At 45.7% G+C, this 16,286-nt stretch overlaps 1 protein-coding gene across 1 annotated transcript in view; it reads right to left on the reverse strand.

Annotated features, from left to right (window-relative positions):
- col5a3a (collagen, type V, alpha 3a) overlaps positions 1-16,286 on the reverse strand; it is a 74,876-nt gene that overhangs the window by 2,978 nt on the left and 55,612 nt on the right. Inside the window, 21 exon segments of the mRNA XM_090196471.1 lie at positions 3,432-3,500; positions 3,945-4,057; positions 4,764-5,082; positions 5,513-5,566; positions 6,018-6,053; positions 6,166-6,381; positions 6,557-6,610; positions 6,879-6,986; positions 7,158-7,211; positions 7,677-7,730; positions 8,022-8,075; positions 8,171-8,224; positions 8,397-8,419; positions 8,422-8,503; positions 8,656-8,763; positions 11,051-11,104; positions 12,906-12,959; positions 13,120-13,227; positions 13,315-13,368; positions 15,549-15,602; positions 15,919-16,026. Of these exon segments, the coding sequence (XP_090052597.1) occupies positions 3,432-3,500; positions 3,945-4,057; positions 4,764-5,082; positions 5,513-5,566; positions 6,018-6,053; positions 6,166-6,381; positions 6,557-6,610; positions 6,879-6,986; positions 7,158-7,211; positions 7,677-7,730; positions 8,022-8,075; positions 8,171-8,224; positions 8,397-8,419; positions 8,422-8,503; positions 8,656-8,763; positions 11,051-11,104; positions 12,906-12,959; positions 13,120-13,227; positions 13,315-13,368; positions 15,549-15,602; positions 15,919-16,026 (1,830 nt within the window).

Raw genomic sequence — 16,286 nt, forward strand, 5'->3', positions numbered from 1 at the left:
TCATTGTACTGGAACTGGACCAGAGACACACAACATATCAGAGTCATTGCACTAGAACTGGACCAGAGACACACAGTACATCAGAGACATTATCAGAGTAATTGAATGAGAACTAGACCAGATATGAACCACATATTAATATAGACCACTTGAAGCAACCAGGCTCCCATCAGAGTCACTGCATGAGAACTGGACCAGGGGAAAGAAACAACTCTCAATGACCATGTCAGTCACATATTGAATGTCCAGAAACAAATAGCAGTGCCAATGCATTGGTAGTAGAGCATCTGGTAAAGCACTATATACAGTTGAAGTCGGAAGTTTAGATACACTAAGGTTGGAGTCATTATAATTCGTTTTTCACTATAATTTTGGCACTATAATTTTGGCAAGTCGGTTAGGACATCTACTTTGTGCATGACACAAGTAATTTTTCCAACAATTGTTTACAGACAGATTATTTCACTTAAAATCCACTTTATCACAATTCCAGTGGGCCAGAAGTTTACATACACTAAGTTGACTGTGCCTTTAAACAGCATGAACATTTCCAGAAAATTATGTCATGGCTTTAGAAGCTTCTGATAGGCTAATCAGAAGCTTCTAAAGCCATGACATAATTGAAGGTGTACCTGTGGATGTATTTCAATGACATAATTGGAGGTGTACCTGTGGATGTATTTCAAAGCCTACCTTCAAACCCAGTGCCGCTTTGCTTGACATCATGGGAAAATCAAAATAAATCAGCCAAGACCTCAGAAAAAAATTGTAGACCTCCACAAGTCTGCTTCATCCTTGGGAGCAATTTCCCAATGCCTGAAGGTACTACGTTCATCTGTACAAACAATAGTGCGCAAGTACAAACACCATGGGACCACGCAGCCGTCATACCGCTCAGGAAGGAGACGCATTCTGTCTCCTAGAGATGAATGTACTTTGATGTGAAAAGTGCAAATCAATCCCAGAACAACAGCAAAGGACCTTGTGAAGATGCTGGAGGAAACAGGTGCAAAAGTATCTATTATCCACAGTAAAACAAGTCCTATATCTCGACATGACCAAACAGCCATAAAAAAAGCTACGGTTTGCAACTGCACATGGGGACAAAGATTGTACTTTTTGAAAAAATGTCCTCTGGTCTGATGAAACAAAAATATAACTGTTTGGTCATAATTACCATCGTTATGTTTGGAGGAAAAAGGGGGAAGCTTGCAAGCTGAAGAACACCATGCGAACTGTGACGCATGGAGGTGGCAGTATCATGTTGTGGGGGTGCTTTGCTGCAGGAGAGACTGGTGCACTTCACAAAATAGATGGCATCATGATGCAGGAAAATGTGGTGTATACATTGAAGCAACGTTAAAGCTTGGTCGCAAATGGGTCTTCCAAATGGACAATGACCCCAAGCATACTTCCAAAGTTGTGTCAAAATGGCTTAAGGACAACAAAGTCAAGGTATTGGAGTGGGCATCACAAAGCCCTGACCTCCATCCTATAGAACATTTGTGGGCAGAACTGAAAAAGTGTGAGCGAGCGAGGAGGCCTGTAAACCTGACTCAGTTACACCAGCTCTGTCAGGAGGAATGGACCAAAATTCACCCTATTTATTGTGGGAAGCTTGTGGAAGGCTAACCAAAATGTTTGACCCAAGTTAAACAATTTAAAGGCAATGCTACCAAATACTAATTGAGTGTATGTAAACTTCTGACCCACTGGGAATGTGATGAAAGAAATAAAAGCTTAAATAAATAATTCTCTCTACTATTATTGTGACATTTCACATTCTTAAAATAAAGTGGTGATCTTAACTGACCTAAGACAGAGATTTTTACAAGGATTACATGTCAGGAATTGTGAAAAACTTTTTAAATGTATTTGGCTAAGGTGTATGTAAACTTCTGACTTCAACCATACATCCAATCTATAATGGCTAGGGCCAGGAGTTTTTCCATTACCAAATAACCTGGGCAGGAAAACCAAGCTGACAGAGTTATTGCTGGCACAAAACCAAGCTGACAGAGTTATTGCTGGCACAAAACCAAGCTGACAGAGTTATTGCTGGCACAAAACCAAGCTGACAGAGTTAAATCTGGCACAAAACCAAGCTGACAGAGTTAAATCTGGCACAAAACCAAGCTGACAGAGTTAAATCTGGCACAAAACCAAGCTGACAGAGTTAAATCTGGCACAAAACCAAGCTGACAGAGTTAAATCTGGCACAAAACCAAGCTGACAGAGTTAATGCTGGTTACAGAGCACTATATCCATCCTGGTGAACAGAGGAAGGAAGGCTAGGACCATTTGTATTACCATGAACCTTTTCTCTCTCTTAGAAATCTCAACCCGTATTTCATTAATAATGTAAGAGGAGAGGAGGGGACAAAGGTCACAGTAATTCAGCTAGAGTCAGAATAAGAGAGTCGGGGAGAAAAAGAGTGAGTGAGAGAGAGAGAGAGAGAGAGAGAGAGAGAGAGAGAGAGAGAGAGAAAAATACACAATGGCGTGGGTGTGAAAGAGTCAGTGAAAGGTATTGGACTGGGAGAGAAGTGATTTTCTTTCTGTGTTAAGAGATGTCTGGTCAGGTGCACATGAAAGACCAGTGCTCAAAGCTCTGAATGCTCTTCAATGAGATCCCACTGCTGCCAGAGGCTCTGAATGCTCTTCAATGAGAGCCCACTGCTGCCAGAGGCTCTGAATGCTCTTCAATGAGATCCCACTGCTGTCAGAGGCTCTGAATGCTCTTCAATGAGATCCCACTGCTGCCAGAGGCTCTGAATGCTCTTCAATGAGAGCCCACTGCTGCCAGAGGCTCTGAATGCTCTTCAATGAGATCCCACTGCTGTCAGAGGCTCTGAATGCTCTTCACTGAGAGCCCACTGCTGCCAGAGGCTCTGAATGCTCTTCAATGAGAGCCCACTGCTGCCAGAGGCTCTGAATGCTCTTCAATGAGAGCCCACTGCTGCCAGAGGCTCTGAATGCTCTTCAATGAGAGCCCACTGCTGCCAGAGGCTCTGAATGCTCTTCAATGAGAGCCCACTGCTGCCAGAGGCTCTGAATGCTCTTCAATGAGATCCCACTGCTGCCAGAGGCTCTGAATGTTCTTCAATGAGATCCCACTGCTGCCAGAGGCTCTGAATGCTCTTCACTGAGAGCCCACTGCTGCCAGAGGCTCTGAATGCTCTTCAATGAGAGCCCACTGCTGCCAGAGGCTCTGAATGCTCTTCAATGAGAGCCCACTGCTGCCAGAGGCTCTGCGTGACTCACTCACTACTGCAGGCAGAAGACACAGGTATCATACATGCTCACACACATGCACATCTACTCGATTATACACATGATTATTTTTCAAACGCACTCCCTTTAAATGAATATAATCTACCTGGTGTTTGGAAACATTTAAATGAACGGCAGCAGTTGAAAGTGGTCAGTACCTGTTTGCCTTTCCTGTATTGGCTGAACCAGCTCCCTGGTTTCTCTTTGTTCCAGGCTGCTAGCTTCACCTGTTCACAGGAATAGAGAAGGAAACAAGGAGTCTCTGTAACACAGGCTTCTGAGGATGTGCAGATCTGGTATCTTAATTTGATCACTCTGTTGTTGCGGAGAATGTTCCTGCACAGCGGGAAATATCAATTGTAGTGTATTAAAGGTTTTAAAAGGCTTCTAAGGTTTGTGATTTCCACTTTAAAATTGATTTGACATTAAGAAAAATGTAACAGAAAATGTATCAACGCCTAAAAAATGTATTCAAATTATAATCCACATAATAATTCACATATCCTGTTGCTGCAGGATTATTTTCCTGCTGTGATAAATAGAGTAAAATCAAGATAGTGCATCTGTAAGTCACCAGTTGATCTGAGGCCAATGAATACGTACTGTACACTACTACAACAACGTTCTAGTTAGGTTGATGTGAGCAGACATCAAGGTAGTTTGAGACTCACAGTTTCAATCCTCTTGTCAGGGTAGAGACAGGTGTCTCCCTCAGCGGTGAAGTTACAGAAGACCTTGATGGAGTCCCTGTGACATCCCTGGTTGGGGTCGATCCAGTAGTCACCTGGGACAGGTACGGAGACAGAGACAGCGGTGTCATTTCAATACGGGACAGCAGATCAGGCAAGAGAAAAGGGAAGACATGAAATGGTAGAGTATGTCTGATGTAACAGGTAATTATACTGGCTATTGGAGGATTTGGTGGCTTATTGACTCAATCAAACACAGTGCCTATAGACAGTCTACTCCTCCTTTGGGTTTCTTCACATTCATTTGTGTTACAAAGTGGGATTCTAATGGATTTATTGTCATTTTTTGTCAACGATCTACACAAAATACTCTGTAATGTCAAAGTGGAAGAACAATTATTGATATAGATTTTTTAAAGAATATTGAAAAAGAAAACACTAATATAACTTGATTAGATAAATATTCACCCCTCAGAATCAATACATGTTATAAACACATTTGGCAGCGATTACAGCTGTTAGCCTTATTGGGTAAGTCTCAGAAAAGCTTTGCACACCTGGATTGTGCAATATTTGCCCATTATTCTTTTCAAACTGCTTCAAGCTCTGTCAACTCTGTTGGGGGTCATGGCTAGAAAGACATTTTCAAGTGTTGCCATAGATTTTTAGATTTTTGGTCTTTTTGGTAAGCAAAAGTTCAAGGCGGTGTAGATTTTCTATAGGCACGTTCAATATGAGTGCCAATGCAGGGTGCTGAGGGGAGATCTGTGTGATACGAGGGTGATGAGGTGATATGCTGACCGTCTCTGTAGCCATGCTGGATCATCATGAGCTCCTTGCAGGTGCGGGCGGGGCTCTCAAAGGTCCCCAGGGGCTTCCTCATCAGCTCCACCTCTGTCTTCATGGAGGTGAGGGAGGCAAACACCTCCTCCATGCCCTCTGCCTCCTCCAGCATGGGCTGGTCTGCCTGCAGGTACACCTCCTGCTCCAATTCCATCTTCACCTCTGCCTCCTCGTAGGGAGCTGAGCCTCCTTGCACCATCCTAGAGTGCCTCTTCCTCTTCCTCCGGCCCTCGTGGTCTCTGATAGGCAGCGGCTGGACCATGGTGGCAGGCGGACCCTGGAGGGAAGGAACACAAGTGGAAGATAGAAGACAAGAAACAACAGTGACTGGGAGAGGCAGAAAAAAAAAGAGAACGATGGGGGGAAGGAGAGGCGTGGAGGTGTGTGTGGTTGAACAACAACAGGCGATGAGACGGAACAGAGGGGACGGAGAGAAACAGAAAGAGAAAGGTGGGGTGGATGAGAAGTGTGGAGGTGGGGAGGTGTGTGTGGTTGAACAACAACAGGCGATGAGACGGAACAGAGGGGACGGAGAGAAACAGAAAGAGAAAGGTGGGGTGGATGAGAAGTGTGGAGGTGGGGAGGTGTGTGTGGTTGAACAACAACAGGCGATGAGACGGAACAGAGGGGACGGAGAGAAACAGAAAGAGAAAGGTGGGGTGGATGAGAAGTGTGGAGGTGGGGAGGTGGGTGTGTGGAGGACTTACAGGGGGTCCGGGGGATCCGGCGGGGCCAGTGTCTCCTTGAAGTCCGATGGCGCCCTGAAGAAAAGAGTGGAACAAAATCCTGCATCAATCCTCCGGTCACCTGGAGCGATTCTCACACTAGTTTGCCAAATCCCTCTTTGATCCTGGCAGATATGGTTCTAGGGTTTATAGGATTATCCAGCTCTGTACATCAGCAGTCTGTGGCCAAAGCCCCTGCTCTCTACATGACACACTATGGTACTTTTCACAACATCACACCACACCACTATATCCTATTAAAATACACTGTACCCACAGGAACAACACATCACTGTATGGGCTCACTTTTAAGGCCAAAATACATTTAAAAAGCACAATGTAGAAAATTAGGCTGAGCGTTGGTTCATTTGGCAAGGCGAGATAGCGGCTTGTCTGGCAGCATACGCTCCTGCAAGCTGCTAGCTATAGGCTGGTGTGTAAGGAGAGGAATGACAATGTGGAGCTACAGTAAGATGACTGGACTCACCAGGTCTCCTTTGGATCCTCTCTCACCAACTGCACCCTAACAGGGGAGGAGAGGTCATTTTGAAATAGGAAAAGTCATATCAGAGTAAAGCAAAGCCAACTATGAAGAGTTGAGTGGGGTGGGGGCAGGGAGGAGGGGGTGCACTTACAGAAAGTCCAGGGGGTCCTGGGGGGCCGGTGGGGCCAGGGAGGCCACCCTTACCCCCGTCTCCTTTGGTTCCTTGTGTGCCCTGATTTCCGGGCAGGCCTCTGTCTCCCTTCTCTCCCAGCTCTCCTGGAGGTCCGATCAGACCGATCAGACCACCGTGACCTTTATCTCCCTTCCTGCCCAGGTCTCCTTTCAAACCTGGCAGTCCTGGGGGTCCCTGGGAACAACACAGGATCACATTTACTACATGGTTACACATGGGTGAAAAAATATAATTGACATATCACTGGAATTGACCCTATCAAGGCTACCTACCATATGTTATGTGGAAGAGAGGCAATAACAGTACAGTAGGTTGACATATGAACATGTTATATGCATGGGGATCTTACCATGGGTCCAGGGGGTCCCGTCTGGCCTGGGGGACCGTTTAACCCTTGCTCACCCTGCAAATGAAAACACAAATAGGGGTTAATCAATTAGTGAAGGGCTCCAGCATTGACTGGGGTTGCTCAAGGTCATATGACAACATGTCCCCAAGCCTTGTTGCTGGTTGTACTGAAATGTACCATGCATGTTGATAGTAAACCAATGACAGATTATACTAAACTAATTAGGGAGACATGATGAGAGGAGCAGCAGAGCCACAGGCTACAGTAGAGGGAGATGTCTGTTTGAGTTAGAGTAAAGAGAGGAGAGGAGCGGGGGACTCACCCCAGGGCCTGGGATCCCTCGGAGGCCCTCCGGGCCAGGCATCCCTGGATGTCCCTGGGGCCCCACTGGCCCTTTCTTCCCCACCAGACCCTCAACCCCATTGGTCCCCTAAAGGAAGGAGAGAGAGGAACATAATGACATGGTGGTGAGGAAAACAAAATGGAGTAAAACTGATATGTGTGGTGTACAATGTAGTGGCATTTTTTTGGGGGGGGGGATATATTTTCTTCATATTTCATGAATGAGTTGAGTGTTGTTGAGTGTTCCACACATCCTTACCTTTGCTCCCTTCATTCCTTGTTTCCCTTCTTTTCCAGCAGCTCCCAAGTGGCCCTGGTGAGAGAGAGAGAGAGAGAGAGAGAGAGAGAGAGAGAGAGAGAGAGAGAGAGAGAGAGATATTTCCCCTCAGATTACACAGATCCACAAAGAATTCGAAAACAAATCCAAATTTGAAAAACTCCCATATCTACTGGGTGAAATTCCACAGTGTGCCATCACAGCAGCAAGATTTGTGACCTGTTGCCACGAGAAAAGGGCAACCAGTGAAGAACACACACCAAACCACACCATAAAACAGATAGAGGTCAACTCTCTCTCTCTCTCTCTCTCTCTCTCTCTCTCTCTCTCTCTCTCTCTCTCTCTCTCTCTCTCTCTCTCTCTCTCTCTCTCTCTCTCTCTCTCTCTCTCTCTCTCTCTCTCTCTCTCTCTCTCTCTCTCTCTCCTCTCTCTCTCTCTCTCTCTCTCTCTCTCTCTCTCTCTCTCTCTCTCTCTCTCTCTCTCACACACACCTACACTCACCCTTCTCCCGGGGGGCCCGGAAGGGCCCGGTTCTCCAGAGGCTCCTGGGGGTCCCTGAGGACAGCAGAACAAAGGGTCAGAGTTGAAACACACAACAACCACACACAGTCTCAAAGACAACAACCACACACAGTCTAAAAGACACAGGGAAGAAAGAACAGCATATCCATGAAATAAACAAGCCTCTCTGTATGTGACAAAGTACAAAGGCAATACTATATCTTTGGTATGCACGCACTTTATGTATGTGATACTGTTGAATGAGCTCAGAGAACATACACCGTTACACATGTTTATGCTGTTCGTATGAATACCTGTGTGATGTAAATGCTGTACTGTACTTACGGCTTTCCCAGGATCACCGTTGTCTCCCTTTGCTCCCGGTCCACCATCAACTCCCTGTTCCAACCAGAAACACACATTTAGAGGAGGAACAGAAGAATCAGTCATCTACTGCCTGTTGTATTACTTGGTTCTACAGGTGCTGTACTCACATTGATCCCTGCTTCTCCAGGGGGTCCAGAATCTCCTGGGAACCCAAGGGGCCCCTACAGAGGACCGGGAGTGGTCAGTTACCAATGACTGTTAGATACAGCAGCATCGCTTGAGATTAATCTAATGCATTGGTCTGCCAACCACTCAAGAACCAGTTGGTAGAGGATGAGTGGTCTAAATGACGAGTGACTAGCAGATGAGTGGCCTACATAGAGATCTACTCACAGGGTTTCCTTTGGGTCCGTCCTCCCTGGCGTGCCTCTGACTCCTGCAGGTCCTGCTGCTCCGGAGGGGCCAGAGTCACCCTTCTCCCCCAGCTCCCCTTTACCACCCTGGGGACACCATACAATCATACAGTTAGTGGTTGAGACAGAGAGAGAGAGAGGGAGAGAGGGAGAGGGAGAGAGAGAGAGAGAGAGAGAGAGAGAGAGAGGGAGGGAGAGGGAGAGGCAGTGAAGAAGAGGATGAGAGAAAGATGACTTACAGCGGCACCAGTGTCTCCAACTGGTCCCGGGTCCCCAGCCTCTCCATCCTCCCCCTTCTCTCCAACGATCCCAGGCTGGCCCACTCCACCAGGCTGGCCAGCAGTGCCCTGTTACAACACAACAGAACCACTCGAACCAACACAATGACAGGAGGAGTGAAATAATAAATATTTCATCTACAGGTTTCTTGTGTTGAGGTTGTTTTGTTTGTCTGTTGTTCTCTGTCAGGGTGCTGAGACAACAGCTGCACCATCATCACTAGGAGAAAATATTGACTGTTGTCTGTGTGTGTGAGTTTCCTCTGTTGATGCGATCTGAGTAACAGAGTGTGGAGTCAGTCTCTCTGCGTCGGTGTGTGTCAATGTGGAAGTGTGTGCTGGCTGTCTCGAGAGAAAAACAGTGAAAGCATCTCTCTCTTTGGTAGAGTGCACAAATTGGAGCGTGTGAGTGAGTGGAGGACTATCCTGCCTGCAGTGCAAGCCAGCTCTTCTATTTCCCACAAAGACTCAAAGCTTCTCTTTATCCATTTCTCTCTCACAACATCACCTGCATCAATCCATTTATGGATCGCTCCATCTCTACACCCTTCTATTTCCATGGCACCATATGAATCAGACCTGGGTTCAAATGGTATTCAACATCTTTCAAATAGTGCCTGATTGAGCTTGGATAGGAAACTAGCACCAATGGGATAGTCCCAAAAGTACAAACCCCGCCCATCTAGCACTCCAGACAAATGCTCAAATAAAGTATGTGGTCTATCAAATGAAAGTTGTACCCAGGTCTGATGTGACGATCTGAATCCGTACCACTGAATCCATACAAGCATTTCACTACAACCACAATAACATCTGCTAAATATGTCTGTGACCAATACAATTTGATTTGATTTGATTTTTGACTATGTGTGTGTGTGTGTGTGTGTGTGTGTGTGTGGGTGTGTGGAGTGACTTCTTTCCGTCCCTCTCTCGTGAATAATTGATTGGTGTGAGATGTTGAGAGGTTGGCCATTAGTAGAGGTAAATATAACTTCCTCCCAGGGATGATTGTCTAATACTCCTTAATGATTTATAGAGGTAAATATAACTTCCTCCCAGGGATGATTGTCTAATACTCCTTCATGATTTATAGAGGTAAATATAACTTCCTCCCAGGGATGATTGTCTAATACTCCTTCATGATTTATAGAGGTAAATATAACTTCCTCCCAGGGATGATTGTCTAATACTCCTTCATGATTTATAGAGGTAAATATAACTTCCTCCCAGGGATGATTGTCTAATACTCCTTCATGATTTATAGAGGTAAATATAACTTCCTCCCAGGGATGATTGTCTAATACTCCTTCATGATTTATAGAGGTAAATATAACTTCCTCCCAGGGATGATTGTCTAATACTCCTTCATGATTTATAGAGGTAAATATAACTTCCTCCCAGGGATGATTGTCTAATACTCCTTCATGATTTATAGAGGTAAATATAACTTCCTCCCAGGGATGATTGTCTAATACTCCATGATTTATAGAGGTAAATATAACTTCCTCCCAGGGATGATTGTCTAATACTCCTTCATGATTTATAGAGGTAAATATAACTTCCTCCCAGGGATGATTGTCTAATACTCCTTCATGATTTATAGAGGTAAATATAACTTCCTCCCAGGGATGATTGTCTAATACTCCTTCATGATTTATAGAGGTAAATATAACTTCCTCCCAGGGATGATTGTCTAATACTCCTTCATGATTTATAGAGGTAAATATAACTTCCTCCCAGGGATGATTGTCTAATACTCCTTAATGATTTATAGAGGTAAATATAACTTCCTCTCAGGGATGATTGTCTAATAGGCCTTAATGATTTATAGAGGCAAATATAACTTCGTCTCAGGGATGATTGTCTAATACTCCTTGATGATTTATAGAGGCAAATATAACTTCCTCCCAGGGATGATTGTCTAATACTCCTTAATGATTTATAGAGGTAAATATAACTTCCTCCCAGGGATGATTGTCTAATACTCCTTAATGATTTATAGAGGTAAATATAACTTCCTCCCAGGGATGATTGTCTAATACTCCTTAATGATTTATAGAGCGGTAAATATAACTCCCACTGAGGGATTACATTCTAATACCACTTAATAATTCACAGCTCCAAACCGGCAGAGGGTCTGGGAGAGGGAGAGGGGCAGAGGGTAGAGGAGTGTGTGTGCCGTGTGTGAAGTAACAACCCTATTGGTGGGTGTGTTCTGATAGTCGGTAGTGTAGATTTGAGTAGGAGTGAGAGCTGCGCAAAATAGTATGCCGTCTTGCAACATAAACCAATCCAAATACTGCAGCAAACCCAGTGCATAGAAATGTGGTCAGATAAGGCCAGAAATATACTGTACCTCTCCACCAATGGACCCCTGGGGGCCTCTGGGGCCATGTTGTCCTGGAGGGCCCTGAGGAGAAAATAAATCATTAGCCATTGGCTTGAGACAGCACATACATGCATAAGCACACGCAGACACAAACACACACACACCTCTATCCCAAAGGAAGTAGACTGTGTGACCCACCAGGCAGCTCCTCCCTGGGTACAGTGACTGTGCATGCTAGTCATTCAGGGAGGGCCTGGTGGCTGAGGGCCTGGTGGCTGAGGGCCTGGTGCAACATATCCCCAGAACAGAACCAGCCTCTATGATCATTACCTCACTGACATGATGAAGACACCACGAGACAAGCCATTACCCTCAATGACACACAGAAAGGTTCTCTCTCTTTCCCTTTCTCCCTCCCTCTCACTCTCTCCCTAACTCTCTGTCTCTATCTCCCTCTCTCTCTTCCGGTCTTTCACCCCCTCTCTCTGTACAGTATCTCCCTCTCTTTCTCTCCCTTCATCTCTCTCTCCCTTCATCTCTCTCGCCCTTCATCTCTCTATCCCCTCCTTCTCTCTCTCTCTCTCTCTCTCTCTCTCTCTCTCTCTCTCTCTCTCTCTCTCTCTCTCTCTCTCTCTCTCTCTCTCTCTCTCTCTCTCTCTCTCTCTCTCTCTCTCTCTCTCTCTCTCTCTCTCTCTCTAAGAGGAACCTCTAGTTCTCTCCAAGAACACATGATCAGGCTACAGGGGAAATGAGAGCACTCACTGACACTCAGTGTGATGGGATTCCCCCCCCCCTCTGTGCACCTCTACATGGACAACAAGCTATCCATCTTAACTGCACTGACTGCTCCCTTCCAGTCCAGAGTTAATGGTTAGCTGTGCTTCAAAACACTGAAATCCCAATACAGTGAGAGTCTGTACACACAGCACTAAGACAGACAGACATACTCCAGACACTACTACATCCACTACAGTAAGCACATATCCTATAATCCTGCTACTGGGGAGCTACGCGGGCATTAGAAGCTGCAATCCTGTGAACCACAGCATTCACATGGATGAGGCTTTCCCAGTGAGATCTCTTTCCTCCTTGCCATCTCTCTCTCTCACATCCCTCTCTCTCTATCCCCCCACATATTTTGTTCCCTCTCATCCTCTCCTTCTCTCCCTTTTTGTTCCCTCTTTTGTTTTTTTTGTTCCGTTTTTGACGCTTCCTTCCCCTCTCCCTAATCAGGCTGAGTGTGCTGTGGCGCTGGCTGTGTGTGTAGAATCTTGTTTAGCATGTGTTCACGGTCTGTGGCGTTCTGAAATGACTGTCACAATAGAAGGAAGATGCTCATTAGACAGGCCCGGCTCAGGCTAATCTGATTAGCAGCTGTCACGCTGCCGTCTTCCTCCTCAAACCACCTCTCTCTCTCTCTCTCTCTCTCTTTCGCTCTCTCTCTCTCTCTCTTTCACTCTCTCTCTCTCTCTCTCTCTCTCTCTCTCTCTCTCTCTCTCTCTCTCTCTCTCTCTCTCTCTCCATCCCTATCCCTCGCTTTCTTTCTCCCTCCTTCACTCCACTGACTCTTCGACTTTTCTCCCTATCAATCTCTCTCTCTCTTCAGAGGGACTCCTTGTTACATTTAGACACAAAGCCCTAGTCCTCTCTGGGTGTGTAGCTGGACGTGTCATGGCTGTTACGCTCCAGTCCCTCTACATGGAGCCAGACTCTAGACACTGCCTCCAAGCAGGGTTGTACTTTAGTTAGGCTTTATACCACAATGAAGATGAGAGACATACTTAAGGAATGATCTTTGGTGGGAGAGTCCAATGAGGCTGCCAGGTCAACAATAGGATATAGGGAAATTATGTAATCGTCCAATGGTATGTACAGTACTCACCATCGTGCCCACGTGTCCACTGTCTCCCTTCTCTCCTGGGAGTCCTGGCATGCCCTGTAAAGACAGAGAATGGTTAGAGGCGCAGTAGTAGGGATACTGCAATGCTATCAGCTATGTGCTGTTGATGAGAGATGGTACAGTCCACCTGTCAGCTATATGCTGGAGTAGAGAGATGGATGGTACAGTCCAACAGAGGGGTGTCTCATCTCCTCACCTGTAGTCCAGTGGGTCCTGTGGCCCCCTTGTGGCCTCTCGCTCCCTCGTCTCCCTTCGGCCCGTACATCCCCTGCTGGCCCCTCAGCCCCGGCTCCCCGTCCACACCCTGAAACACACACAGAGGTCAGTGCTGTACACACATACAGTACACACAAACACACACAATAAAGACAGATACGTTGAATAGACGTACCGGTAACCCCGGATGGCCGACAGGTCCCTGGATTCCAATAGGTCCTGAAGGGCCCTGGAGAAAAGACCGAGAAACAGAGATGCTGTTGAAAGTATACTGCATATCAATCATACACTGCAGGAAAACACTGCTGTGTCGGGAGCTCAAAAAACACAACTACTGTGAAATTGCAGCTGTTGATGGTAGCTGTTTGTGATTGCTTGGCTTCTGAAAGTGTTAGACAGTATTTTGAATAGTTTGATAGAGCTGCCAGGGCTAGGATAAGATAAAGTACATGAAGATGCACAGTGCATGCTAACTAGACCATGAAGAAAGGCTTATAATGCCTAAAGCTGAGTATAACAGCTCACATACAGTAATATACTGTACAGTTAATTATAACTGCACATAATTATCTCAACGCTCAATTATAAACCCGTTCTCATTTATTGAGTCATTCATTTGAATTATCCTAGTGATAGCAGCTGGTGACGGGAAGGATACTGGCCGGTGCTTAATACTGTGATTGGTGATGTCATATCCTGTCAGGTGTGTAATACTGTGACCGGTGATGTCATATCCTGTCAGGTGTGTAATAAGTTGACTGGTGATGTCATATCCTGTCAGGTGTGTAATACTGTGACCGGTAATGTCTTATCCTGTCAGGTGTGTATGCCGCATTCAAAACAACTGTGAACTGGGAACTGGGAAACCTCTGATTTCAGTGCATTCAAGACAACCGGGAACTCTGGGAAAAACTAGCTCTGGCCGGGAGAAATCATTTTGAACGTCCATGTCGGATTTCCAAGTTGGAAGATTACTGACATCACGATTTGACTTCGTTATTTTTCTAGTGATGTCATATCCTGTCAGGTGTGTAGAACTGTGGCTGGTGATGTCATATCCTGCCAGGTATGTAGTACCAGAGCGGAAGAGGCGAAGTGCCCAAAATCCATCCGCATGAGTTAAGCCCTTTTTGTATGGGAGTGTCGAATTATGTGAGGCTTATTTGATCGAATAGAAGTTTCGTAATGTTTAGGCTGTTACAAATGTACTGATATAAGTGGATGCATTTGGCATTGCGGCAAATTTGAGAAAAGCAACTTAGTTGTGGCTGTTGTTCACACTCGTATCTGCCCTCTCATTGGCTAGAATGGTCCCACCTGATCTCGCCTTCCTTCAATCATTGAGGACGTATTGTTAGAGTGGTCACCTGGCTATATTGTTAAGATTGGTTAGTACTGTGGCTGGTGATGTCATATCTTGTCAGGTGTGTAGTACCATGGTTTGCGATGTCATATCCTGCCAGGTGAGTAGTACCAGAGATACTGGACATAAAGACGAGATGCTTGTGTCTCCCCTCTAACAATGGGATTCGTTGTCCACAGAGCGGAACGGCTGGCTGTCAAGCTCCCGCCTATTCCTCTCTTTGGATTGGTGGATACATCTTGTTAATGAAATACTTGTTTGAAACTGAGGTTTGGGATGTGGAACTGGAGACAAGTAGGAGTGGAGTTGCTTGGCGGGGGATAGAATGATGGTCAAAGATAAAAGTCAAAAATAAAGCTAGTTCGTCCCCATTTTGACTTGGTGGGAGATCTGCCGACGTGCCCTTGGGAGGGGCCCTGGTTGATCCTGTGGGTCACTCTAGACGGGAGACGGTTAGATGACTGAATGTAATGTAAATGTTGAGTGGCTTCACTGCAGCTAGATTTTACGTTATAATATTCAATCAAAAATAATATATACAAATAATAATAATAATAATACTTGTTTGAATATTAGATGAGGAGTGTTGACATCAGCCACCTGTATTCAACGGAGAGTAAGATCATAGTTTCATGAATGTGAACAGTCTGTTCTCGAATTTCCACAGGGACAACTCTGATAAAGGTTTTTTTCTCAAAGTTGCTGGGATGTCACATGCGTCACACTTATAACAGCACACTCGTAACAACCGAAGCATTATGAAACTTCTATTAGATCAAATAAGCCTCACGTATCAAAATAGCAATTTATGTTAATCTTGACTAAATTCAAAACTTTCATTGCCCCCCACACAAAAACTCTTCACCTACATAATAATTAAGGATTTGCTTAACATGGGCAGATTTGGGCCAGAGATAGGATCTTCCCCTCCCTCTCTCTGGTAGTACTGTGTCTGGTGATGTCATATCCTGTCAGGTGTATAATTCTGTGGCTTGTGAGGCTAAAAGACAGTGGTGTGGTTGATATCTCGCCAGATGAAGACTCACAGATTCTCCTTTGTCTCCTTTACTGCCTTTCTGGCCTGGTCCTCCTGTCTCGCCCTGTAGACAACACACGCACGCACACGCACGCACGCACACGCACGCACGCACACGCACACACACACACACACACACACACACACGTTGCAGAGATAAAGAAACACACCCAGTAACGCATACACCTCACCCCCACACAACATCAAGGCCATTAGGTGAGTGGACTCCATGGCCAATAAGGACAATAGATCAATTGACTAGCAATAGAAAACCCCAGCAGTGCTTCAGGTCTTGAGGGCCAGGAGTTGGATTCTCCTAAGTTGTCCCTCTACAGTGGCATGGTACCTACTGTGCTGTACCTGTGTACAGGTGTAAGTACCTTGTCTCCATCCTCTCCTGGAGGCCCAGCAGGGCCAGCAGCCCCAGGCAGCCCCACAGGCCCCTGCGCCCCGTCCTGTCCAGCTGGCCCGATGGGCCCCTTCTCTCCCTTGGGAACAGATGGATGAGGAAACACCGTTAGTGTAACCACAGCCATTATTCTAGTCTCATATTGCACAATGACATATTGATTAATAGATAACGCAGAGAGAGTGGAACATGCAGACACACACACACACACACACGCCCGTGCGTAAACACTGATTATGACACATACAGTACAGAGGAACCCACACATGCTGTATATTTCTCAGTAATGAGTAGTGATGTTCGTCTGTCCATTTAGAAATTGACACTGGCGTTGCATAA

This window comes from Oncorhynchus mykiss, chromosome 13 (genome assembly GCF_057628025.1).
Source record: "Oncorhynchus mykiss isolate SJ-2025 chromosome 13, ASM5762802v1, whole genome shotgun sequence".
NCBI classification, from domain to species: domain Eukaryota; kingdom Metazoa; phylum Chordata; class Actinopteri; order Salmoniformes; family Salmonidae; genus Oncorhynchus; species Oncorhynchus mykiss.